The sequence below is a fragment of the Emys orbicularis genome, chromosome 10 (genome assembly GCF_028017835.1).
Source record: "Emys orbicularis isolate rEmyOrb1 chromosome 10, rEmyOrb1.hap1, whole genome shotgun sequence".
Lineage (NCBI taxonomy): Eukaryota > Metazoa > Chordata > Testudines > Emydidae > Emys > Emys orbicularis.
This window is the reverse complement of record NC_088692.1, coordinates 22,810,521-22,835,467: the sequence shown is the minus strand read 5'-3', so window position 1 is coordinate 22,835,467 and position 24,947 is coordinate 22,810,521. Positions and strand designations below refer to the sequence as shown.

At 42.7% G+C, this 24,947-nt stretch overlaps 1 protein-coding gene across 1 annotated transcript in view; it reads right to left on the bottom strand.

The window, feature by feature from the left end:
- Nucleotides 1–1,842: 1,842 nt before the first annotated feature.
- Nucleotides 1,843–24,947, bottom strand: part of ZC3H7A (zinc finger CCCH-type containing 7A) — a 50,946-nt gene continuing 27,841 nt past the window's right edge. Inside the window, exons 12-23 of the mRNA XM_065411696.1 lie at nucleotides 24,332–24,518; nucleotides 21,312–21,473; nucleotides 19,477–19,673; nucleotides 18,926–19,023; nucleotides 11,164–11,345; nucleotides 8,245–8,321; nucleotides 7,467–7,600; nucleotides 6,968–7,073; nucleotides 5,834–5,942; nucleotides 4,668–4,801; nucleotides 3,926–4,089; nucleotides 1,843–2,762 (exon numbers count right to left, since the gene is read on the bottom strand). Of these exons, the coding sequence (XP_065267768.1) occupies nucleotides 2,573–2,762; nucleotides 3,926–4,089; nucleotides 4,668–4,801; nucleotides 5,834–5,942; nucleotides 6,968–7,073; nucleotides 7,467–7,600; nucleotides 8,245–8,321; nucleotides 11,164–11,345; nucleotides 18,926–19,023; nucleotides 19,477–19,673; nucleotides 21,312–21,473; nucleotides 24,332–24,518 (1,740 nt within the window). The 3' untranslated portion in view covers nucleotides 1,843–2,572. The remainder of the gene's footprint in view (nucleotides 2,763–3,925; nucleotides 4,090–4,667; nucleotides 4,802–5,833; nucleotides 5,943–6,967; nucleotides 7,074–7,466; nucleotides 7,601–8,244; nucleotides 8,322–11,163; nucleotides 11,346–18,925; nucleotides 19,024–19,476; nucleotides 19,674–21,311; nucleotides 21,474–24,331; nucleotides 24,519–24,947) is intronic.

Genomic DNA, 24,947 nt, shown 5'->3' with positions numbered 1-24,947 from the left:
AGGCCAAGTGGGGGGAGAAGTGTAGGCAAAAATGCAACAGTAGGTCTAGGAGGAGTTGGAAAAGGGGCTGCAACCTGGCACACTCAAGGTAAATGTGTGCCAGGGTCTCCCTCACACCACAAAAGGGACAGGCCTAGAGAATGGGGTGAACCGTGCCACGTACACGCCCATGCTCATGGCTCCATGATGGAGCCGCCAACTAACATGCCCAGTGGACTGTGGGACCAAGGTGGAATATAAGCTGGCCCACCAGGGTTCCTCACCCTCAGTATGTGGCAATAGGTCCTGCCACTTAGTTTTGGGGCAGGACACCAGGGTGAGGAAATGGAGAGTATGGAGCACGAGCGTGTACAGATGTGCCCTTGGCATGGTTCAAAGGCAAACCGGCTGCAGGTTGCACTGCTGGGTCAAGCTATGTGCGTAGGAAGGCCGAGGGGGCTCATGGGGCAAGGGCCCTATGCAGAGACCCGGAGGGCTTGGGGTGGGTGGGGAGCACCCTCCCAGAGGATGTGCTTGAGGTAAACCCGAGAAACGGGCGACAAGGCTACCCTCACCTCCTGAAGTATGCGCCAGGGAGTACAAAGGGTGGAGAGCCCCATGCACTGAGCAAGCACCAGGAGAACAGCTTGTTGATGGGGGTGGTAGGTACGTTAACTGAAAGGAGAAAAGAGGCAGAAATGTTTGCCAAATAGAAAGAACAGGACCAGTAGGGAAGTTCTATTTCAATCTTAGAAGTTGATTAAAACAAACTAAGACAAGTGTAATGAAGGTTAGTGTTTTAACAACTGGTAGTTCAGGGACAAGCCAAATATTCTATGTTACCTGTGTACCCTATTGTAATTTCTGTATGGACACAGAGTAAAGTGCAATTATCATGCATGGGCTTATGCTCTATTTTTAAAGGTATCATCTGAATCCACTGTGCTTTTATTTCATGGACCACAAGGGACAGATCAATATCCAGCCTTGTTTTTAGTGTGCAAGTACTTGAACATGCTGATTTTGCACAATGTAAAATGTATGGAACTAAACTATGGCCTGAATCCCAGTAACCACATTCAAACCATTAAAATAATTCTTAAAAGCTTTCCCAGTGGAACCAGATGATCCAATAAAGGAGCAAATTAAAAAGGAAGTGGATTTTTCTGGGGGAGCTGGATTAAGAAAAGCACAAATGAATGTCAGGAATGAAGCGGGCAGACATATCTGCAGTAAAGACAAAATGCAGTAAGAAAAGAAAGATTTAATAGTTGTGACCCAGAGGGTAACCTTGTTCAGAAGTGACATTTCAAAGCAAAGTACAACTCTTTTGGTCTTTCACTGCTGGATGGGGCCTCTCTCTGAAGTGGGCTGTGAAGTACGATTCACTTGGGGGGGGGGGGGAGGGGGGGGAGGGAAAGAGGGGAAAAAAAGAGAGAGGGAAGAGAGATAGTTCCCAAAACAAGAGGCTGGGAACCATATGCTTCTAATACAAAACTTGATAGCACTTTGTCCCATTCCTCTGGGGTGAACACTTAAAAATAATCTGCTAAAGCAAGCTTTACTGCTTTATTTTTAAAATGTACTTTCTGACCTAATCAGTGTTGCCCAATGTGCGGCATAAGTGACCACTCGGTCTACCAGTGTAGAAAACCTATTCCTAACATTTGCCCTTTTTGGGTTGTCAGCAGCTGTTCCAAAGCAAACTATTCTAAGAAATCAGCTACAACTTGAAGATAAACTAAACATATTTGTTTAGATTTAGTTGCTCAAACGATTTTTCTAATGGGCAAGTAACTGTTTCGTGCAAAATAGAAGTCAATCAGACGCTACGTGCAGAAAGTAGCTTTATGTAAAGTTATCTTTATTACAGGTAACATTGGTTCATACAATACACAATACTGACATACAAGTGTAATCTTTCAAAATCATCATTTAAACAGCAAAGACCAAGAAACAGAATTTTAACTACTTGATTTTCAAAAAAAAAAATCAATACATTTTTCTCCCAAGATCCTTTTCAGTAAATTATATTGAAATATACAAATAGAGAAAAAATACCCCATTCAACATATATTGTAGTTAAATGGTTATTTTGCTTAAAATCCTTTTTAATAAGAAAATCCTCTTTAACAACCTACATAGAGATAAATAGCAAAGTTTTGTTTTAAACAAATCCTCTCATTAAAACATTTAAAGAATTTTCATCCATAATTTTCTTCTTAGCCCAAAACACCCCGTGTGTTTTGTAATTTTACCATAAAGTTTTCATCTGAAGGACCAACACTAGGGGCGCTTCCTACACATTATAACCTCTCCCTCCTCCTCCGCCTCTTTCATAACATTCTGTCCAACAGAAGGCGAATAAGCATGTAATACTTTATATCTTTTTTATTACTTCACCATTCTGTTTCATGAGAGCACAGACAGGTCTTCTGAATCCCCCTACATCTACTATATTTTGCTGTTCAGGAGGAACAATATATGCCAATATAAGCAGAAAACCTGCTGCTTTTCTGTCACATGCTTTTGATTACTGTCAAATTTTCTGGTTTATGCTTCCATAAGGTAACATGAATGCATCATTTTAGTATTAGTTTAAATCTTTAAACAAAAAACTATATTTTCCAAAGTCATTATCATTTGGAGCAATCAAGTGGTCTTTTCTTGCTTTGCTGAGTTTCATTCTTAGAACATCTCTTCGTTCTTCCCATTCATGGAGCTCAGCATTTCCATGTGCAAATTTACAGTTGTTTCCTTCAATGCAAGTACCAGCCATATATCTGTTAAAAAAATAAATTGGTGTGTTATAGTTTTCACAAAAGTATCACGAATTAACTATCTGGTTTTAAAAGGTCTTAAATATTTTCCACTAGCCATGTTTTTGGTATAATTAGACCTTTATTAAAGAAGCACAAATTCTCTAGGAGAGAGATTATTTTTTCTCTAAAATGAAGATGCATCAGTTCAGTTTACCCTCTTTAATAAATAAGACTTTAAGGAAAAAGTCTTTTGGGGACAGGAGCCAAAGCTCTGGCCTTCCACTCCTCATTTCTCCACTTTGCCCAAACCCACCCTCCTCCAAAAAAATCATTTTAAGATATTAACCTATCAATTAAATTCAGTTTGTTCCAAAAATCATCAGAATCCCTGGCTGTGACAATCATTAGTTTTTCTCTTTATCAATAAAATGAAGATTTTAATATTGCCACAGAAAACGCCTGCAGTCTGGAGCTCCAACCTTAGATCCCAGACTCCAAAGCCAACCGGGTTGGCTCCAGTGATTTAAAGCATGTTAACTTGTCCACCTGAGGCCAAGTGGCTTGGGTGCAAAGGTTGAGTCCTCCAAAACTGGAATACAAGACAGGGTAGTAGAGTATACTAACCAGCGTTGAGAAAGCTGGCAGGCCAGTTTGGTGTGTAGGGCCCTTTGGAACATACCTGAATTTCATAGATAGCTTCCAGTGACAGTATTTTCTGTGACAAGTGAATATGTGATTTGCAAAGAACACCCCATAATTTCAAGATACTTTGTTACATGAGAATAGTGGGTGGGACTGCATACATTTCTTGTATTCTACAGGTAATTCATTAAGGAAAATAGAGAGGTATATTTATAGCAATAGCTGTGATGTACCAATGCTATTATTTAAACAAAAAGTTTCATCCTAACACAAAAAGGCTTGAATCTTTCCACATAGCTCCACATCTGGCACTCAAAGCCAAACCTTCTCATCATGTTAAAATATTGATATTTAATTGTTTGCTTTGCATAAGGATTTCAACAATGCATACTAATAGAGTGGGTGTCATTACAAAAAAAAAAAAAAAAAAAATCACTGTTCACCATCTCAGGTAACTGCAGCAAGTATAGTATCTGCCTATATTTGCAATAGCACAATTGTGAGTGAGCAACTTTGACATCTCAAATGTAAATGCTACATACCTATCACAAATGTTAAAATATCCAGTTGGAAACCGATGCTGCCAACAGTTTTGATCATCCTCAGTGTGGAATACCTTCTCCTTATGCTTTTCTGAAGAGATGTGACCTTGCCATTGTTTCTCACTATTACAGTTCTTTCCACACATCCAGCAGTGAAAGTCCACCTGGTTTACACACATTTAAAAAATTTAAGAAAAATCAATACTTCATGCATAAAACTGCTCCTTAACACAGTTCAATATCGGATTAGCTAAAGAAACAATTATAGGCTAATCTACAGTAACAATTTTAAAGTCTGTTTATATGGAGTCATCAGCTGAGGTTTTTGTCCCCTCCCCAGGCTCTGTAGATTCTGAAGAGCAGCACTAATGCGCGGTCCACAGCATGACTCCATGTTAGCTAACTACAAGCATTTCAGAGACACAAGATGGGTGTGGTAATATCTTTCATTGGACCAACTTCTGTTGGTGAGAAAGAGAAGCTTTCGAGTTTACACAGAGCTCTTCTTCGGGAGGAGGAACAGTTCTGCGTAAGCTTGTCTCTCTCACCAACGGAAATTGGTCCAATAAAAGATATTACCTCACCCACCTTGTGTCTCTAATATCCTGGGACTGACATGGCCACAACAACACTGCATACAAGGATTTCAGTGACTGTTGTATGAGCAAGGAACACAGTATTTGGTATTACGTGCAAAAAAAATTCCAGAGTTTAGGATAATTACTAAACCTGCATTACTTACTGTAACTTCAGCATAGTCAGTTGGCATATGAATTTGCTTCCCATTTTCTTTGTTTGCTTGAGTAGCTGTATCTTCTCCTTTTTCTGGTTTTTGACTCTTTAGCCACATTTCATACAACTGCTCCATGTCTTGAACTAACAAGATCAGAAGCTAAAATAAGTATTCAGCAATTAAGGCAAGAGTGAGTACAATACATAACTGAGTTTGCAGACACATTTTGGAAATAAGGCACAGATATCTTTAGGCCCTATGTAGTATAAGCAGAAAAGGAAAGACAAATTGCAGACCTGAAGGGAGGAGAGAGACACAGTAGCTAATAATGACAGCTATGTGAAACTTTGGCCTCTTAGTCTGACCCACTTTCTTCCAAGACACCAAAGTAGGGGAAATTAAGATTTCCCTAATATGAGTAGCAAATATTTATATTAGCTATCACCCAAAGGCCCCAATTGCAATTGGGCCCTATTATGCTGATCTATGATTTTATCATTAATCCTGTTATTAGAGCTAGTCAAATGCATTACAAATACATTTCCTGATATTTATCCTGTCTCCTCATTTGCAAACCAATGTTAGTATCACTTCAGTTATTCAATCTTTGTTCTTTGCAATCAGTCACATGGTATTATTTCTCCCTAATAACCTCCCTGATTGGACAACAAATGTAAAACCCAAGAATGAATAGTGACTACTTTTGTTTACATGTGAATACTGGTACTTTTGCAGCCAGCCAGCCCCCTATATACAAACAAAACCCAATTTGCAAAAATGATAAATACAAATACAGCTGATCTGAACAGGAATTTGGTCCTCTCATAAAGGGTTGCAAATGGTGTTTTTGCATTCAACCAACTCTTCTTACTCACTCAAGAATCTTCAAAGCTAAAAACTGCACTGACAGTAATTACTAATTTCAGTCACATAATGGGTCACCTGGTATTTATATGAACCTATATTAAAATGGTGTTACTATGGATTAGACATTAATTTTGTATAATGAGAGGGAGGTTGGGTTAACTTGAAGAAAAATCTACCCACCAGATTGCCTAGGGAAGGCTAGAGGAAAACTGACTGAGAGGTACTTATTGTAGGAGAGAGATGAAAAAGAGAAAACCCAGAATTTATAGCATGTATGTGTTTAATACCCTTACACATTTTTTACTTACTACTATTCTCTTTCATATAGGTCCACATCTCTCTCTCCTCAGGACTGTGAGCAAAGGAGCAGTTTCCAACATATTGACATTTCTTGCCTGAAGCAATATGATTGCATAACTAGATATGAATTAAAAAAATATCTTTTAGGCATATGTTAAGTTATGATGGGTGATGAAAGATCTTTGTAGCTTTACTTCAGGCACATTAGCATTCTGATAAGCAGACAAGCTACTACTATTACTATAACTCAAATAAATAGTTGTCTTCCAAATAAGCTGTCAGAGAAGTGGTTCTCAACCTGTGGTCCACAGGCCACTTGTGGCCCAATCAGCACACAGCTGTGGCTCATGTGACATCCTCAGGGCCATACAGGTAGTATTGGATGCAGCCCATATAACACACTGATCTTATCTAGTCTTAAAAAGCCTTATGAAGCACTAGCTACAGAAGGGCTCATCAGTCTGCAAAGCTAGCAGAAAATATAGGTTGGATGCAGACAGTTATGACTTAGAAATCACACCATGATTAGAACATAACATTTTAGGTCTGTGCTGTATTTCTATTATGCAGGAATTCAAATTATTTACTTTTGACAGTACTCCAAATATGTAAGGTTAAATTTATGCATTACGTTATTAGCTGAATGCCTCCCATTCACTGTAATAAATCACACAATGCTCTTTGAAAACAGAGCCCTTTTGAAGTAATGAGTTGTCAGAACCCAGGAAGCAGGATTTTTGCAAACTCATCTTGACAACTGCACAAGAAGAAATGAAATTCCTGGTCTCTTCCAATATTGTATGGAGTGTGTCTCACTCTCAAACTATTATGCACTCTTTTGATTAGAGTTTTATGAGAACTATATAAAAATATTTTACAGACTTCAAATGAGATTGCTTAATACCTTATATTAATACCTTCTATACTTTTATTACTGAAGTTTCACGGACTTGGAGGAGCTTCAGCAATAAAAAAAATGAGCTCAGTCCTTCCTAGCACCTGGATCTGCAGCTGCTCCAATGACTCCCACTGATTTCAATAGACATTTCACACACAGTGGCTGCAGAAATCGGGCCCTTTACTAGTATTTTCCAGTGACTTAAGTGTCTTAATTAAAAAGATCATTTTAGATAAACATATACATCAAACTGCGAAGGCACTTGTTTCTTCGTGGGAAGAGGGCGAATGGTCATCCACTTCTTACGCTCATTAGACATCACCAGCACCACACGACGATCTTTGGTCCATCTAAGGAATATGGAAGCATTCAAATACATAGAATACATCTAAATAACTGTACTATTTGTCAATAATAAAGATAATGATTGGACCTAAAGAGCCCCAAAGCCACATGTTTTAATGCAATTTATTTAAGAAGTCTCAAACACCCATCATGTTTGTGAGTTAAAGGAAAAATAAAGTCAGCATAAACCGCCAACTGAAGTGTGTAACATGCATTTTTTATTCTTGATTATGAACACACTTTAAAGTCTTCAGCCTTTCAGGCCAAGTTCTACTTCAACTGTACTTGCTTTTTTGCATGCCTTTTAATAGTCTTATTTCCTATACAGATCACCCAGAAGATTTTTATAAAATGGTTTACTAAGAGACATTATGCATTTGACGTTATTTGTTACTCACGGGTGTCTTGCTTTGGCACTACAGTATTTTTTGTTTTTGTCTGGCTCGCTAACTTGACCATTTCTCCAGCACTGGGCGCACACAAACTTCATTTTCAAATTTAGAGATCCATGCTTCATTTGGTTGCCAAGAACCTTAAATTAAAAAAAAAAAAAAAATTAAAATGGTGATTTGCATCTGCAGAGAAATCCATACATAAATCATTAAGTACCCCTAAAGATAAGAAAGGGTTATAAAATGTTTCTAGATGTGTTACATACTAGAGAGCTTATAAGTACATCAAAAAGACCTAGATTTGCAATCTTAAAACTAGAAGTTTGTTAATGACAGCATGTTAATTTTGTTTAGATTGTATAAATGTACCCAGAGCTTGTGGCAATGGGCATACAATGTGCTGTATAAACAAAATATAAATGAGAACAAACTACTAGAAAAGGATTTATGCGAGGTCCTCAGCTGAAGAAAGAATTTGAAAGAATACATTTTTGAAGGTTTATATTCTGCTTATGACAAAATAAGCAAAGTGGAAAAAAAGTAACTGCACATGTGTAACGAGAAATCTGGGAATATCTGAAGTATCCAGAAAGCTTAATTTTTTTTCTTTAAGGGGCGGGGCGAAAGAAGAGGGAATCATTTGGGGCATATGCTCAGGACAACCATTTTGGATATAAACTAACAGTTAAATCGTGTTATAAACATTGACATCAAAACCAATACATCACCAATCACACTAGTCCCACATAAATTTGCTTCCTGAGAAAGATGCGAGTGGAAATACCTGTGCTCCATGTGCATTTGCTTCCATATTCTGCCAATATTTCTTTGATTCTTGAGCAATAGTATCATGTGACATACCTGCAGAGGAGAAAACAAAGGTCTTGGACAATTATGAGTATTTGGAAGTTTTATTCATATACATGTTCAAGGGCTACTGAATCCCCCCCAAAAACAGCTGAGGTTGCCAAAGAGACACTGGTGTTACCTACCACAAGATTTACAAAAAACAAGCACTTAAAACAAGTTAAGGACATCCTAAAATCCTACACTGTCCACATAACACAAATACATTCACAGATGGACCAAAGGATCGCCTAAGTTTTCTGTTTAATTGGATCTTCCAAACAGCCTGTTTTCAAATCCTGGAGCCAGATGCCTAAGGCCTTGGTGCAAATGACCACAGGCAAGCTAGCTACAATCCTCTTGACAACCAGCTCATTTTTCCAAAAACGAGACTCCATGTTCACAAGACTCCTATAAAAACCCTCCTCATGTACAGATCAGCATTACTCAGGAGAGAGACCCCCACAAGACTTGCAAGACTCATAGGCAGGATGTAAAAGACTGTCACATTGCCTTTAATGATAGCCATTCTTGCAATCACTTTTCTCTCAGGCTCTGTAATAATCTCAATGTCCTCAGAGATACGGACTTTTACTGCACACCTTTCCATATAATTAAAGCCTCACCAAGGTTTCTTCTCCCCAATGTCCATGGAGAGGCTGAAGACTAAAGACATCAACTCTATCAGACTTTCAGAGTCCTCAAAAAGAAAAATAGGTCTGTGCCTGGATTTGGAGCAGGGGCAGGAAGGGGCTTCCTAGTCAGGTGAGCATTCCCCTTGTTTAGAATCCTCCGTGTCTGGACACGCATAGGAGAGAAGAACCCACGTGGACACTCAGGTTTGTGGGATGGCCTAACCCTTTTAATAGGAAGTTTATAGGGTTAAGAGGAAATAGCAGCTACCCTTGAACCTAGACATTTTGGGGGGTAGGAAAGGATGGGAAAGCAGCTGTCCTTCCTTCCACAAAAAGGAATCCTCAAAGGCCAAGTAGAGATAAATGGGCTAGAGCAACAGAAAACTGGGAGGACTCTGTATACTTCCACATGACTGTCTTCATCTGAAACTTTTCTTGGCCTGGGGTCATCCTAAGTTGGCCGATACACTTCCAGAGAGAGAGAGTGGAGCTGATCTGATGCTCCTTCTCCACAGAAGAAGCACGTTCAGAGTGACAGTCGGGGCAAAAAAGGGACTCAACTATGGAACACCATATCATCTCCACATTGCTCACACTACCCTTTTTCTGGGCATCATCGCCACCCAGGATGATCAACCCAACTAATATTTAAAGCTGTGTTCCCTCACACTGCAAAGTAGAGAGAGTAGCTGAGGTCCACTGCAAGTTGGTTGGAGGGACCACCACTTCCCTGAAGAAAGGAGATTTAACAATAAGGAAATTTTGTAGCAACATTAAGCCATTTTAGAGCTAGAGGAACAAAAACACTGGACAAGTAAAAAAATTCAAAACTGGATCAATGACCTGTAACAAAAAGATACGCCTGATCAATATCTTTCACACACTGCAGAAATATTCCCCTTAGCCTTCAAAGTAAATATCTCAATTTCTAGTCAAAGCAATTTTGTAATAAAATTAAAACATGAAAGCTAAAATCCTCAAACACCTGTCAGGGATGGTATAGATAATACTTAGTCCTGCCATCAGTGTGGCTGAAACCCAGTGCCCCGAACCCCAGCGCCCCCTGTGGGGCTGAAGCCAGGAGTGGCGCGGGGCTGAAGCCAGCAGCCCAGGGGTTCCCCCTCATCCCCCGAAGCTCCCAGCAAGCAGAAGCCCTGAGCCCATAGGCAGAGTTGGGGGGGGGCACAAGGGTTTGCCCCACCACCACCACCAAACTGCAGTGCCTTACTCAGAGTGGGGCAGTCTGGGGGCAAATCCACCCCCTCAGCCCCATCCCTCTGGTCAGGCTATAGGTGGAAAAGCCAGAGCTAGGCAGCTGCTCCTCTGGCTGGTGGTGCCATGGAGCGGGCAGCCGTGGCATTCTCCCATTTGCTGCTGGTGCCCAGGGCTGCTGCTGCTCCTCAGCTCCCAGCCCCCTTTGACTGCTCACGCAGCCAGTAAGAGCCGCCCAGGTGGGGGGGGGGGGGGAGAGACCCGGCTCTGGGGCTGGCAGAGCCCTCGGGGAACAGCCACCGCAGGGGGAGCCCTCCTGGTACACAGCCCCTAGCTATCCTTCTCCCTGCAACCTGAGCTACCCCCCACAACCCGCACACAGCCCCTAGCTACCCCCTGCCTGCACCCTGAGCTACTCCACTGCCTGCACACAGCCCCTAGCTACCCCCTGCCTGCACCCTGAGCGGTTTTCAGACTTTTTAAACTGAGTCCCCACTTTGAGTTCTATTTTTTGGTTGTGGCCTCCCACAACCCAGACAGGCTGGGTGGTCTGCTGAGGTGAATCAGGGGTTGAGGTGGTGCTTCCTTCCCTGGACCCTGCTGTGTGGAACCGAGCCCCCGCCAGCCCTTGCCCCCGCAAAATAGAAGTCAAACTATGCCTATGCACAGGGGCCCCCCCCCACTCCCAAGTGGCCCTGGAGTTTTTAATAGCATGTTGAGGGGGGCCTCAGCAAGAAAAAGGTTGCGAATCTCTGGATTAGATGACCTTAAGGTCCCTTCCAGTCCTATGATTAAGAAACTATTAGTTTTGAGTTAAAGCTAGTTTCCTAATTTTATATGTCTAGCAATCTTACTCAATACCCACTAGCTAGTAAAACTGACCAATTGTTTATTGGATATACAGAAGACTACAGAAAGTTGTAAGAAGACACTGACTAGTGGGTCACTTAATTGCATTTCTTTTATCTTTTTGCACTGGGGGTAGGGGTAATATTTAAATGCAAACATACCTGTCTCATTCTGCATTATCCAAACTTTGAGTTCTACAAGACTGTGTGCATAAAAACACTCATCTTCTCTTAAACAGCCATAACGCACCTCATGCCTGCACAGGTCAAGCTGACACTGAGCATGAAAGGAACGGATCTTGGAATACTTTACTGTAGTTTCTCGCAAAATGTGGACAAGGCACCTGTTTTTGAAAAGAAATCAATATTTTAAGCATTGTGTAAAGTTACTGACCTTCCTTGTGCATATGGAAAACATGCAACATGTCCATTCTTTCCACCTCATATTTTATTTTAATTGTGACAGCTCTTTAAAAAAAAAAATCTTATATTCTGCTAGGCAGAGTAATCCTAGATCACTGTTTGTGTAATTTTTACAAGTGAATTGTGTGTGTGACTCTGAGGTCTTTCCACTTAAGGAATTAATTATTAAAACTTTGGAAAAATGTGAGTTTATATATCAGCATGCACCACAAATTGGTAAATTTGAACTTTAAAGTAACAAATAGGAAGTATTCAGAGCCCTTTGTGATCCTGGATTCTACTGTCACGGAAACTGCCATGGAATTACATAGACACCCACTCTCCTTCCTCTGATGTATGTGTACACACAACTCCTACAGAAGTCAGTGAGTAGATTGTGTACAGCCAAGGGCATCATTTGTCAAGAACAGATTTTTAAGGCTAGAAGAGACCACGAAGGTCATCTAGTCCAACTTCCTGCATAAAACACAGGCCATAGGATTTCACCCCAGTAACCCTTGTATCAAGCTTACACGTCTCTAGCTTAAGCAGAAATTACATTGGGCTTGTCTACAGATAGCAGTAATGTGCACTGTTGGAGGATGAGGGTGATTTCTAAAGCACACTAGCATGTTGCACACTAACTGGTCCATGTAGACCCTACTGGCAGAGACTAAAAGTTCCCTGGTGTGCTTTAACATAGTACTGATTCAAAGCTGTTGGCATGAACTAAAAGTTCTCTAGTGCATTTCAACAGGGTCTATACAGAGCACTTAGAGCACAACACATTAGTGCACTTTACAAAAAACACCCCCCGTAGCGCTCATTGCTGCTCCTTGTAGGCGTGCCCTTAAAGTCTCCAAGTGATGAAGAATCCATCACGTTACTAGGAAAGCTGTTCCAATAGTTACTAATGATTTGTACTGCAGTAGCTCCTTGAAGCCCCCAATTATTGACCACTGTGGTAGGTACTACAAGCACAAATGTACCAAGAAGCTTATTTACCCTCATTTAAAAATTTGCATTTTATTTCCATTTTCAGTTAGTCTAGCTTCAACATCCAGCCACTTAGTCTGCTAAATTAAAAAGTCCTCTACAATATCAGAAATCTTTTCCCTGTATTGGTGCATCTAGACCACAATAGCTCTCTCTTAACCCACTCTTTGATAAAAGACGGTTACTCACCTTTGTAACTGTTGATCTTTGAGATGTGTTGCTCATATCCATTCCAATTAGGTGTGCGTGCGCCGCGTGCACGATTGGAGAAATTTTCTACCCTAACAACACCCGGTGGGTCGGCTGTGGAGCCCCCTGGAGTGGCATCTTCATGGCACTGGATATATACCCCAGCTGGCCCAGCGCCCCCTCAGTTCCTTCTTGCCGGCAACTCCAACAGAGGGGAAGGAGGGCGGGTTTGGAATGGATATGAGCAACATATCTTGAAGAACAACAGTTACTAAGGTGAGTAACCGTCTTTTCTTCTTCGAGTGCTTGCTCGTATCGATTCCAGTTAGGTGACTCCCAAGCCTTACCTAGGCGATGGGGTCGGAGTGAGATATCGCTGAATGCAGAACTGCTGAACCAAATGCAGCATCGTCTTTGGACTGCTGGACTATTGCGTAGTGGGAGGCAAAAGTATGCACTGACGACCAAGTGGCAGCTCTACAAATTTCTTGAATTGGAATCTGTGCCAGGAAAGCAGCCGATGAAGCTTGGGCCCTTGTGGAATGGGTGGTGAGGTGCATGGCTGGGGCGCCGGCCAGGTCGTAACAAGCACGGATACAGGACGTGATCCAAGAGGAGATATGCTGTGAGGAGACCGGGAGGCCTTTCATCCGGTCGGCCCCGGCAACAAATAGCTGGGTCATCTTTCTGAAAGGCTTCGTATGTTCAATATAGGAGGCGAGGGCCCTATGAACGTCGAGGGAGTGCAGCCGTTGCTCCCTCTGTGTAGCGTGCGGCTTTGGATAGAAGACCGGGAGGAAAATGTCCTGGTTGAGGTGAAAAGTTGACACCACCTTGGGAAGAAAGGCAGGGTGAGGGCAAAGCTGCACCTTGTCTTTATGGAAAACCGTGTACGGCGGTTCCGACGTGAGGGCTCTGATCTCAGATACGCGCCTCGCTGAAGTGATGGCTACAAGGAAGGCTGTCTTCCAAGAGAAGTAGAGGAGTGAGCAGGTGGCCATTGGCTCAAACCGGGGTCCCGTGAGTCTGGAAAGGACTAGGTTAAGGTCCCACGCCGGGACCGGTTGTCGCACCTGCGGGTAGAGACGGTCCAGTCCCTTAAAAAAACCTACCGACCGTCGGGTTGGAGAAGGCAGAGCGCCCATGTTCTCCTGGGTGGAAAGCGGAAATGGCTACCAGGTGCACCCTAACAGATGATATCGCTAGACCCTGCTGTTTTAGGGATAGGAGATAGTCTAGGAGGAGAGGCACCGATGCCTGCAAAGGGGGTGTGTCGCACTGAGCGCACCAGCAGGAGAAACGCTTCCATTTGGCCAGGTATGTGACTTGGGTGGAGGGTTTCCTGCTACCTATCAGAACCTGCTGCACCGAGTGTGAGCAGAGTAGGTCCGACTGAGTTAGCCATGCAGCATCCACGTGTGAGATGGAGGGACTGCAGGTCGGGGTGACAGAGGCAGCCGTGGTCTTGTGAGATCAGGTCCGGCCAAAGCAAGAGTGGAATCTGAGCGTCTACCGATAGCTCCAGCAGCGTGGTGTACCAGTGTTGCCTGGGCCACGCAGGGGCGACCAGAATCAGACATGCTCTGTCCCCGAGTACCTTGAGCAGGACCTTGTGGACTAGCGGGAATGGAGGGAAGGCATAGAACAGCTGGTCCTTCCACAGGATCGGGAAGGCATCTTACAGCGAACCTGGGGAACTCCCCTGGAGAGAACAAAACATTTTGCACTTCCGATTGCTGCGTGAGGTGAACAGGTCGACCTGGGGAAATCCCCACCTGAGGAAGATGGAGTGGATGACATCTGGACGAATCGACCATTTGTGAGACTGGAAGGACCTGCTGAGGCGATCTACCAGTGTGTTCTGGACCCCTGGGAGAAAGGATGCCACCAGATGGCTAGAGTGGGCTATACAGAACTCCCACAGATGAATGGCTTCCCGACAGAGGGGGGAAGACCAGGCTCCCCCTTGCTTGTTGATGTAGAACATGGCCGTGGTGTCTGTGAGGACTGCCACGCAACGCCCATTTAGATGCTCCCAGAATGCCTGACACGCCAGGCGCACCGCCATCAGTTCTCATACATTGATGTGTAGAGATAGCTCGGCTGCGGTCCATAGACCCTGTGTTCAGAGGTCCCCTAGGTGGGCGCCCCATCCTAGGGACGAAGCATCTGTGACCAGGGACAAGGATGGTTGAGGGGCGTGAAATGGGACCCCTTCGCATACAGTCCTGGGAACCAACCACCAGTGGAGAGAGGTTAGGACCGCTTCTGGGACAGTGAACACCATACTCAAGTTGTCCCAACCTGGACGATATACTGTTGATAGCCAGGCCTGAAGTGAGTGGAGCTGCAATCTGGCATGCCTGGTCACGTACGTGCAAGAGGCCATGTGCCCCAGAAGGCTCAGGCATGTTTTTGCCTTCCTCCACTAGGGCTCCAAACTCATCTCTGGACTTCAGAGGCACTAGTTCTTTGAATTTTAACATGGAGTTCCATGAATTATAGTCATAGTGGCTCAGGAGTGCCTGCTGGTTCGCGACCCTGAGCCGCAGCCCGGAGGAGTAAACCTTGCGCCCGAACAAATCGAGGTGCCTGGCATCCTTTGATTTGGGTGCCGGGGCCTGTTGCCCATGCCGCTCCCTTTCGTTCACCGAGGCCACCACTAGTGAACACAGCTGAGGGTGAGTGTATAGGTACTCATACTCCTTGGAGGGAACAAAGTATTTCCTCTCCACTCCTCTAGCCGTTGGAGGGATGGAAGCAGGCGTCTGCCAGATTGCTTTGGCAGTGGTGTGGATAGTACGTATGAGGGGCATAGCCACTCGAGACGGGGCTTCTCCTGATAGGATGTCCACCACTGGATCCTCCAGCTCCACCACCTCCTCCGCTTGGAGGTTCATATTATGTGCCACCCTACCTAGGAGGTCCTGGTGGGCATGAAGGTCTACTGGAAGAGGACCCAAGATTGTTATCCCCGCCACTGCCTCATCTGGCAAAGACGAGGAGGATGCCACAGGGGCTATAGGGTCCAGTGGAACCTCCTGTTGTGATGGGTCCTGCTGCCTGGGGTCCTCTATGCTGGGGCCTAGAGCTTGTCCAGGGGTTGGGGTTGCAGTTTCCATACCCTCCCTGGAGCAGGACGGCTTATGGTGGCCTCTGGCACCCGAGGCACTGAGTGGGCTGAGCGGGAGGCCCCTGACGGTACTCCCTGGGCTTGGTACGCGTCGGGGAGCCTGTGCGCACCGGACTCAACAGCTCCTCCCTCGGTGCCGGAGTCAACGGTCCCAACATCGGCACTTGCGCACTCGGTCGCTCCGTAACTGGATGAGACTCTGAGGTTGGCCTCAGGGGTGCCGACGACTGCTGAGGCAGATCTGTTGCCTCTGGCCTGTGGTGCCGCTTCTGGCCAGGCGAGAGAGATCGGCACCGGACCAATTGTGCCGGTTGTGGTGCTGGCGAAGTCCGGTGCCACGGGTCTCTGCTAAAGTCCATCCGTGGTGCAGTACCTGCTGCTGTCGCCGGGGCGCTGCGCAACGAAGCACCTGGTGCTGGGTCTCGGCGCACCGCTGGAGAATACGGGCTAAGAGCCGCCTCCATTAGGAGCTGCTTCAACCGAAAGTCCCGCTCCTTTTTGGTCTGGGGCCGGAACGCTTTACAAATCTTGCACTTGTCAGCCTGGTGAGACTTCCCTAGGCACTTCAAGCAGGAGTCGTGGGGGTCGCCCGTTGGCATAGGCTTGGAGCAGGCTGAACAAGGCTTAAAGCCCGGAGCCTTGGGCATGAGCCCAAGAGGCAGGCGGGGAGGAGGGGAAAGACCCCTTCCAAACCACTCTCCTAACTCTATGTACACAATAACTAACTATAACTACACTAACTATAATAACAATTATATAAACTATGGGGAAAAAGAACGCTAGGGAAAGTGGAGAACATCAAAGTTCCACAGTTCCAACGACCGTCACGAGCGGTAAGAAGGAACTGGGGGGCGCTGCGCCGGCTGGGGTATATATCCAGCGCCATGAAGGTGCCACTCCAGGGGGCTCCACAGCCGACCCACCGGGTGTTGCTAGGGTAGAAAATTTCTCCGACAATCGTGCGCACGCGTGTCCACACCTAATTGGAATCGATATGAGCAAGCACTCGAAGAAGAACTGGAAGAAATTAACTTTAAATCTCACTATACACAGGCCTTTATTTACTACCTCACCAACCTGTGTTTCATCTACAAATTTTACCAGCAATATTTTATATTTTCTTCTAGATCACAGATAAAATGCTGACTGGCATTGAGCCAAGAACTGATCACTGCAGGACTCCACTGGAAACACCCCCACTCAGTAATTTTATACTATAGTTTTTTTTAATTCAATAGAAGAAATTTGAATAAAGTGCTCTCCAAACTCAAGTCCTGTTCCTGCAAGCCCATTGATGCAGGTAGATGCTTAAGACCAGGTGAAGCCCCACTGTAACCAATGGAACGCTGAACAGGAACAGAGTCTGCAGTTTACAGAATTAGGGTCTAAATTAACCATTTGCAGGCCAAGCGGGGGTGGGGTGGGGTGGGGAGAAGTGGAGAAGGGGGGGAGGGAGTGCAGGAGAGAAATGTCTCAGAAATCAGTGCTGTCTGTTGTCAAATCTGATACTGCCTACTGCAGAACAATACTGGACCCAACAATACCCATTGTTTCCAAAGGCAAAGACATGATGTCCCACTGCCAAATAAATATTCCCACATGCACAACCTGAAGCTTACCAATAACTATTCGTAGGCTTGCATTAAAAAAAATGGACTGACTTCACAGTATTTAGCTTTCTCTCACATTTGCAGTGTTTACTTTACTTAGAATGAGAAACACTACAAACTTTGTAAATTTATTTCCTACAGACGGTAGAGTCCCCATATTTTAATAGTGCTCTCGTAGTCTAAATAGCTGTAACTTTCATACATATATAAAAATCACATAAGGAGCACTGTGGGATCTTTTGTTTTTTTAAACTTACAGTTTACCTCAGAAAATAATGAAGCTAGATATGCTTTCAAACCTTATCCTCATACAAACTTGCACCAGTTTAATTAAACTGATGCAAACCCTTATGTGGATGCTCTTATTTCAGTTTAAGAGTAACTTATTTTGGTTTAGCTTAAGTCAATTAGAAACAGGTTTAAGCTAAAAAGAAACGTCATGCTGTAGCTGACATAAGAGGGGTTTGTAATGGTTTAACTTTATCAGTTTAAAGTCACACCTTTAGTTAAGCCAATGCAGCTTGCCAGGTACAGAAGCCCTTAGTAAGGGGGCACTGATGGTTAATGGTTTCAAACAGATGGGAGTAGCTGATCAATATCACTGGTTTTCTTCAGTATTGAAAAAGAAGTTATCATCACTTTTATAATTAATGATGTAGGACTATACTTTAGATAAGAAAATGCAACAAATGCATTAATTCAAAGCAAACTATCTGCTGGTGATAGAACCTTTTGCCTCAGTTTCCCACCTGTAAGATAAAGGCAATACCTATAGCACAAAGATGCTGTCAGGCAAAATTTCTGTTTTTAAAGCTTGTTGGCTAAAAAGTCTGTATTGTTACTACTACCGAAGCAAAACTACCAGACTGCTAGCAAATAAGAGGAGAAAGCTAATCTGCAGCTGTGGAATGAAAATTAGAATTCAAAATGCTTTGAAATCTCTACTATAGTAGAACCTCAGAGTTACGAACACCAGAGTTATGAAGTGACTGGTCAACCACACACACAATTTAAAAATCACAAGTATGCAATTGGGCAGCAGCAGAGACCAAAAAAAGAAAAGAAATACAATACAGATACTCCCTGACTTACGCAAGCTTTCCGTTCCGGAACACCTTGCCTAACTCGAATTTTGCGTAAGTCGGAATTGTATACCTGACAATTACGCAAAATAAATAAATAAATAAAAATTAAAAACCCCTCCTATTTCTAGCTTACGGAACTTTTTCTGTAAGTGCGGATTTGCGTAAGTCGGGTTTGCGTAACCCGGGGGGCGTCTGTACAGTACTATTGTAATGTATCTTTTATTTTTTTAGTAGGTTAAGTTTAAAAAAAAAATTTTTTTTTGAAAAGGTAAGGAAACTGTTTCTGTGCTTGTTTCATTTAAATTAAGATGGTTAAAAGCAGCATTTTTCTTCCACATAGTTAAGATTCAAAGCTGTATTTAATTAATGTTCAGTTGTAAACTTTTGAAAAAAAAACCATAATGTTTTGTTCAGAGTTACGGACATTTCAGAGTTACAAATAACCTTTGTAACTGAGGTTCTACTGTACTTTTAATTTGAAACTTATATTGAGTATATTTCAGACATACTTGTTATCTTCAAAGTCATGCATGGCAGGGTGAGAACAAGAAGAAGAATTATCCTTGTTCCTTTTGCTTATTATTCTAGGTTTGTGATCAAAGCATTTCTGAAATACAAAAACAAGGGATTAAAGAAAAAAGTTGAATATATGTTTCATATATGAAACCACTTTAAAGATTCTACTAGGGATGTAGACTGTGCAAACTATTATCCAACATGCACCTCAATGCTTACAAGTTAGTAGGGTGACCAGACGTACCGATAAAATCGGGACCGTCCCGATTTTGAGCGGTTTGTCCCAGATATCTGTTGGGACGCAATTTTTGTCCCGATATTTTGCGCCACCGGGAGCACTCGGCTTTTTTTTTTTTTTGCCCCTCCACCCCGGTGTCCCGATATTTTCTTCATCTCATCTGGTCACCCTACAAGTTAGTCATGAACCAAATCATTCCATAAGCAGTTCACCTTACTATCTAGCAAAGCTGTCAAATGAAAAACTGTTTAAAATTGTTTCATATCTTTAACAAACAAGCAGTCAAATATGCCTTTAAAGAAGCACCTCACAAAGAAACATAAATAGTCCGTGGTGTTCTTGAAGGAGTTGGGATACAGTAAAGTTGATATTTCCATTTCCCCCAAAGAGAGCTTCTCGATTAAAGGCTCCTTTGCGCTCTAGAGTCCACACATCTATCTCCTCCTGGCAATACGCAAATGTGCAGTGGCCTGGATACCTACACTCTTCTTCAGCAGCAACATCTAGGATGACATGAAATAAAAGTTAAATTTGACATCGCTTTTACACAGCCACATTTATCATCACTAGATCTTAACTCTGCATTTCAGAAAGTCTGATGAAGAGCCACCTCTGTTGTAAATGAATCTACTCTTCTGGTCTTACTCCTCTCTGCAAAACTTCACTTTGAATGACCACACCGCACCTTTAAGCAGGGGGAACACTGTCCCGGCTTACGGTAGCAGTGCTTTATGGTGGGGAGGCAGGAGGTCAGAAACTGCCACAAAAAGGTGAGTGGTCATCAGCTTTGTGGTGCTGACTCACCCCCAGGGACTGTAAGGGGCAGAAGGCTTTAAATGTGCAAGCCCTGGGCGTGGGAAGCCTTTTCTCCACCCAGCAGGCAAGGCAGCACCCCCCCTCCCTCCCCTAAAGGTGCAAATATCAGGTTGGGTTAGGACCTGCTGTGGCTATTGTGTTAATCGCTCCTTTTTAGGGAAGGGAAGGAATTTTTCCCTCACCCCCATATTAACTTCAGTGGAGTGAGGTGTTTTTCCCCACATTCTCCACAGGGGGTGTCAGGGTAGACCTTTTCTGGTGTGGAGAAAAGGTGGTTAGGCTACATGTTGCATCTCATTTTGTAAGTGTGGGGTGGATGTCCAGTGCAGGTAACTCCACAAGGAAGGCACTCAGTGACCAGATAAATGGCCTGGTAAAAGACTTAAAAGGAGGTGCTGGTTAAAGGAATGGAACAGGGGGAGTTGGGGACTCCTATGATTGGTACGGCAGGGAGCCAACCCCCTTTCTTAACGCCCACCTTAATTCTCCTACAAGTGGGAGTGGATGGCAAGGCCCAAGCCGTGGATTGGCTGGGGGACCCGGATGAAACTACCCGGAAGCCCCGGGTAGTTATTTGAATAAACATGGAGTTGCCTGCACTGTATACTTTTATCTGCCAGGTAGTCCCAGACATCTAATAGTAAAGATGCGGCCTGATTAAATCCATATCAAGAGTCTCCTGTCCTTCTTTCAGTATAGCCGGAAAATAACTTTACTACATTTAGAGCCCCTCAGAAGATGTGGAGTGTCCATTAGAGCTTGCATGTGTACCCCAATTATCCTCACAGCCTCCAGCTGCCCTTCTGTATTTCAAGCCAAAAAACAGAAAAATATTTCCACAGATATCCACTCTCTTCTCTGTAGCTGGGAATACAAATGTTAATTTGTGTATAATATCTGTGTTAAACTAATCAGCTCCCTGAAGTCATAAGCAGAGGCTCATACCGAGAATCTATGTAGCAATGCTTACTTTTTCATTAAGTGTCCAGAACCTCCAAGGTCACAAGGATACTAGAGTCTGCTCTATTTAGAAATAGCCCAATACATTTTCATGTTTTTTAAATAAATAATTATAATTAGAGGAAGAATATGCTCTAAATAATCACATTCGTTTTCATGATGGGTTTCACTTAAACCTCCTCGGAAATATTAAAAATACCTATAAACAATGGAGCTTCATTCTACATTTTAGAACAAAAAATGCACATGCATTACTTTATATTCAGTATAGGAATTAAAACCTTGCAATTAATTTTGCATTCAAACAAGTTAAATTTCCTTGTTAATTCAGTAAAAACTATGTAACTTCCGTATTTAAAACATACCTTTACATATATAATATGGTCCTACATATTGAGTCTTTGTTGGTCTTGGACGTATTTTTTTCCATGATTTATCTTCAGAATTCTTTCTTTTACCAATTAGAATATCCTTTTTACACTTATGCTCTAAATTGGGATGATAAGTGAAATCCAATAACTTAGGCCCTAAAATAATAGAAAAATTGTTTATCGTTTACATAAGTTACAAGTAACTGTGGCACTTGTATTTAGGCACATGTCCAAATATGAAATGCGTGAACAGACTTAAGAATTCTTACTTGAACCAATACATTTGAAGAGTCAAAGTAACCTTAAATAAAGGGGGGGGGGGGGGGAGAAGAGTAGAAGGAAATTATGCAAATACTTACAAGACCAGACTCAACATGAAAAATAGAAGGTAATTTTAGGAAGATTTTACAGTCTTCCTTTGCTTCTGCATGGGAATAACCAGCTGTATTTTTCTGTTTTTGCAGGCCCAAATGGGTAAATTTTCATAAATTTGTTTTGGGCCTTTAATTGCCCATCTCTAATAAGTCATTGAGAACCATGACCGGTTTCAGAGTAGCAGCCGTGTTAGTCTGTATCCGCAAAAATAACAGGAGTACTTGTGGCACCTTAGAGACTAACAAATTTATTAGAGCATAAGCTTTCGTGGGCTACGGGAAACACTTGGGGAACAATGCATCTTGGAATGCTCCAATCCACATAAGAAGTCTTCCTGGAGACATGCAAGATACCATGTGGACAATGGCGTCGGCCTGTAAAGACTGAGTCATGCAGGGGCATGTGACTTGCCCAGGTGTCTCCAAAACTCCATCTTGGAGCTGGACTTTGCATAGGAGGGAGGAGGGGGGTCTCCTCCCACAAGAGAGAGCCTATTTAAACCTGGGGGAGACCCCTCCATTTTGTCTTCAGCTGGCTAAAGAAGGAGCCTCTCCACCCCCCCCAGGATACTTGAAAGAAACTGGAACAAAAGACAGAGACTACAGGGGTTGTGAGAGATTGCTGGACCCAGGCTAAAGGGAGATTAGCCTGTAAAAGGGAGCATTCTGGAACTGGTGAGGAACTTATCTGTATTTAGTTTGATTAGGCATAGATTTGCGCATTTTATTTTATTTTGCTTGTGACTTACTTTGTTCTGTCTGTTACTACTTTGAACCACTTGAATCCTACTGTCTGTATTTAATAAAATCACTTTTTATTTAGTAATTTACTCAGAGTATGTATTAATACCTGGGGGAGCAAACAACTGTGCATATCTCTCTATCAGTGTTATAGAGGGCGAACAATTTATGAGTTTGCCCTGCATAAACTTTATGCAGGGTAAAACGGATTTATCTGGGTTTAGACCCCATTGGGAGTTGGGCATCTGAGTGCTAAAGACAAGCACACTCCTGTTAGCTGGTTTTCGGGTAAACTTGCAGCTTTGGGACAAGCGATTCAGACCCTGAGTCTTTGTCAGAGCAGACTGGAGTGTCTGGCTCAGCAAGACAGGGTGCTGGAATCCTGAGCTGGCAGGGAAAACAGAAACAGGGGTAATCTTTGCACATCGGGTGGCAGCTCCCAAGGGGGTTTCTGTGATCTAACCCGTCACAGTGGCCCACGAAAGCTTATGCTCTAATAAATTTGTTAGTCTCTAAGGTGCCACAAGTACTCCTGTTATTATTGAGAACCATGCAACTAAAATCCCAAAATCAGTCAACTAAATATTTATTTTTTATTAAACTTGAACAGCCAAAGACTGAATTCAAAGACAGAACACAACCTCAAGTAAAAGGTCAACTTTTGCATTCTGTAGGAATACAATAACAGCCCCATGGTCTAGTTGGTAGTGTTTTAACTGTCATGTGCTAAATACAGTGTTCAAAAGTAGGTCTATTTTGCTTCCAAAGCCACAAATACTCAGAATGCATGTATACCAGCAAGTGGATTTTAAAGTTTCCAATGCTCAGTGTCCATACCAGTCAATAAAAGAAGTTACCATAACCCACTAAGAATAGAGTCTGGTGCATTCCTGTCCGGTTCTCTTTGAACAAAAAGTTCATGGTGGAAATGTGTGGTTTCAGAAATGGGCAGGAAAAGCAGGGATGCAAAGAAACAAGGGAAGAAACCGATGCTTTGTTAAAGGTCAACATATGGATACATCTTAAAGTTCATCCTTCAGCATTTTCTATCTGCTGCTTTTTATTAAACATCATGTATATGTGGCATTTCAAAATCACCTGTTGATCCTCCTTACAGAATAACAAAAGTAGTTTTAAAAACTACAGATAATAAACTGCAAACTACAATAACCATTCCCTAGATATGTCAGTGTAATTTTAGAAATATTATATATGTTTTATCGCTCTAATATTTCAGAATGTCTATAACCTGAAGAATAGTGCTTGATTTTAAGATTAGTCTTTATGAAAAAAAAAGTTGCTTCTAGAATACAGCTGTGTAACAGCAACAGCTCAGACCTCAAAGATTAGTTGTCTGAATGGCCCAAAATAGGTTAAGACCCTCTGTGTCAATAAAGTGAAGTTAATAATTATTGCTAAGGTTTGGAAGCATCACGATAATGATTTAGAATTAGTTTGAAAGAACAATAAAACAGATGGGATGTGAAGGTTACCAGGTACTTTGAATTGCAGTTCAATTCCCCATGACCAATCAGAGTGGGTATTGCAAGTTTTTAAGTCTTGAGCAAAGGTGTCATTCTTCAGAGTACCCTGGGGGTTGGGAGGAAAGTGAATACAGAACGTGAATGACCTTACACAGTAAGCCTTCAGCATGAGGAAAGCATGTAGTGATTGGTGGTGATTTTAGAAATTAAGAACCCATTAGGACAAGACCACGAAATCAAGAAAAAGGTAGAAAAATGGTTGCAACAGTTTTTGAGACTCAATATTCAGATCCATATTCTGTTTGTAAATGATACACAAGAGCACTTCTAGAAACCAATAACATTTTAATTTACAACACTGATATAGTAAATATGTATTTAATTATAGATCAAACTGACTTCCTGTGCTCCTTACCTGTTTTGACAAAACATAATTGGCAGGCCTGTCTTAGTTCATGTGTACCTTCCAATGGGTTTCTTCCAACAAGTGATGCAGATATGTTAGCAGTTCCACTGCTAAAAACATGTGAAAAGTCATTTCTAGTTTGACCTGCAATTCCCATGTAATCTTCAGTCCCAAACAAAGTATTGGGGCCATTTATCTGCCAGAAGAAACAAGATTTAACTTGATCTCCACAACTAGAACTTAGTTAGTGAAAGTTTCCCTCAAAACATCAGATTGTCTTCATATAGGGCTCAATTGCGAGCCTGGCTGCGTATCCACACAGGGGAATAAGGGAGGTAAGGAGCCCATATCCCCATTACAGGCTGCATACATTGCCAGACCCCACACTGGCATTGGGAGAAGTGCAGTAGCAGGTGGACTGGGGGTATGCAAATCACTAGCTCCACTCTACTCCACCTATACACCTGCCAGCCACTGCTGAGTAGGCATTTGGGTAAAATAAGATACATGAGCTTCAGATGCAAGTACAACACAGATCAGATTGAGAGTCTTAGTCACAATATTGTTATTGCCCTGCTTGTGGACCACTGCAGTTCCATACTGCCCCTTATTTGCTGTCTTGCCA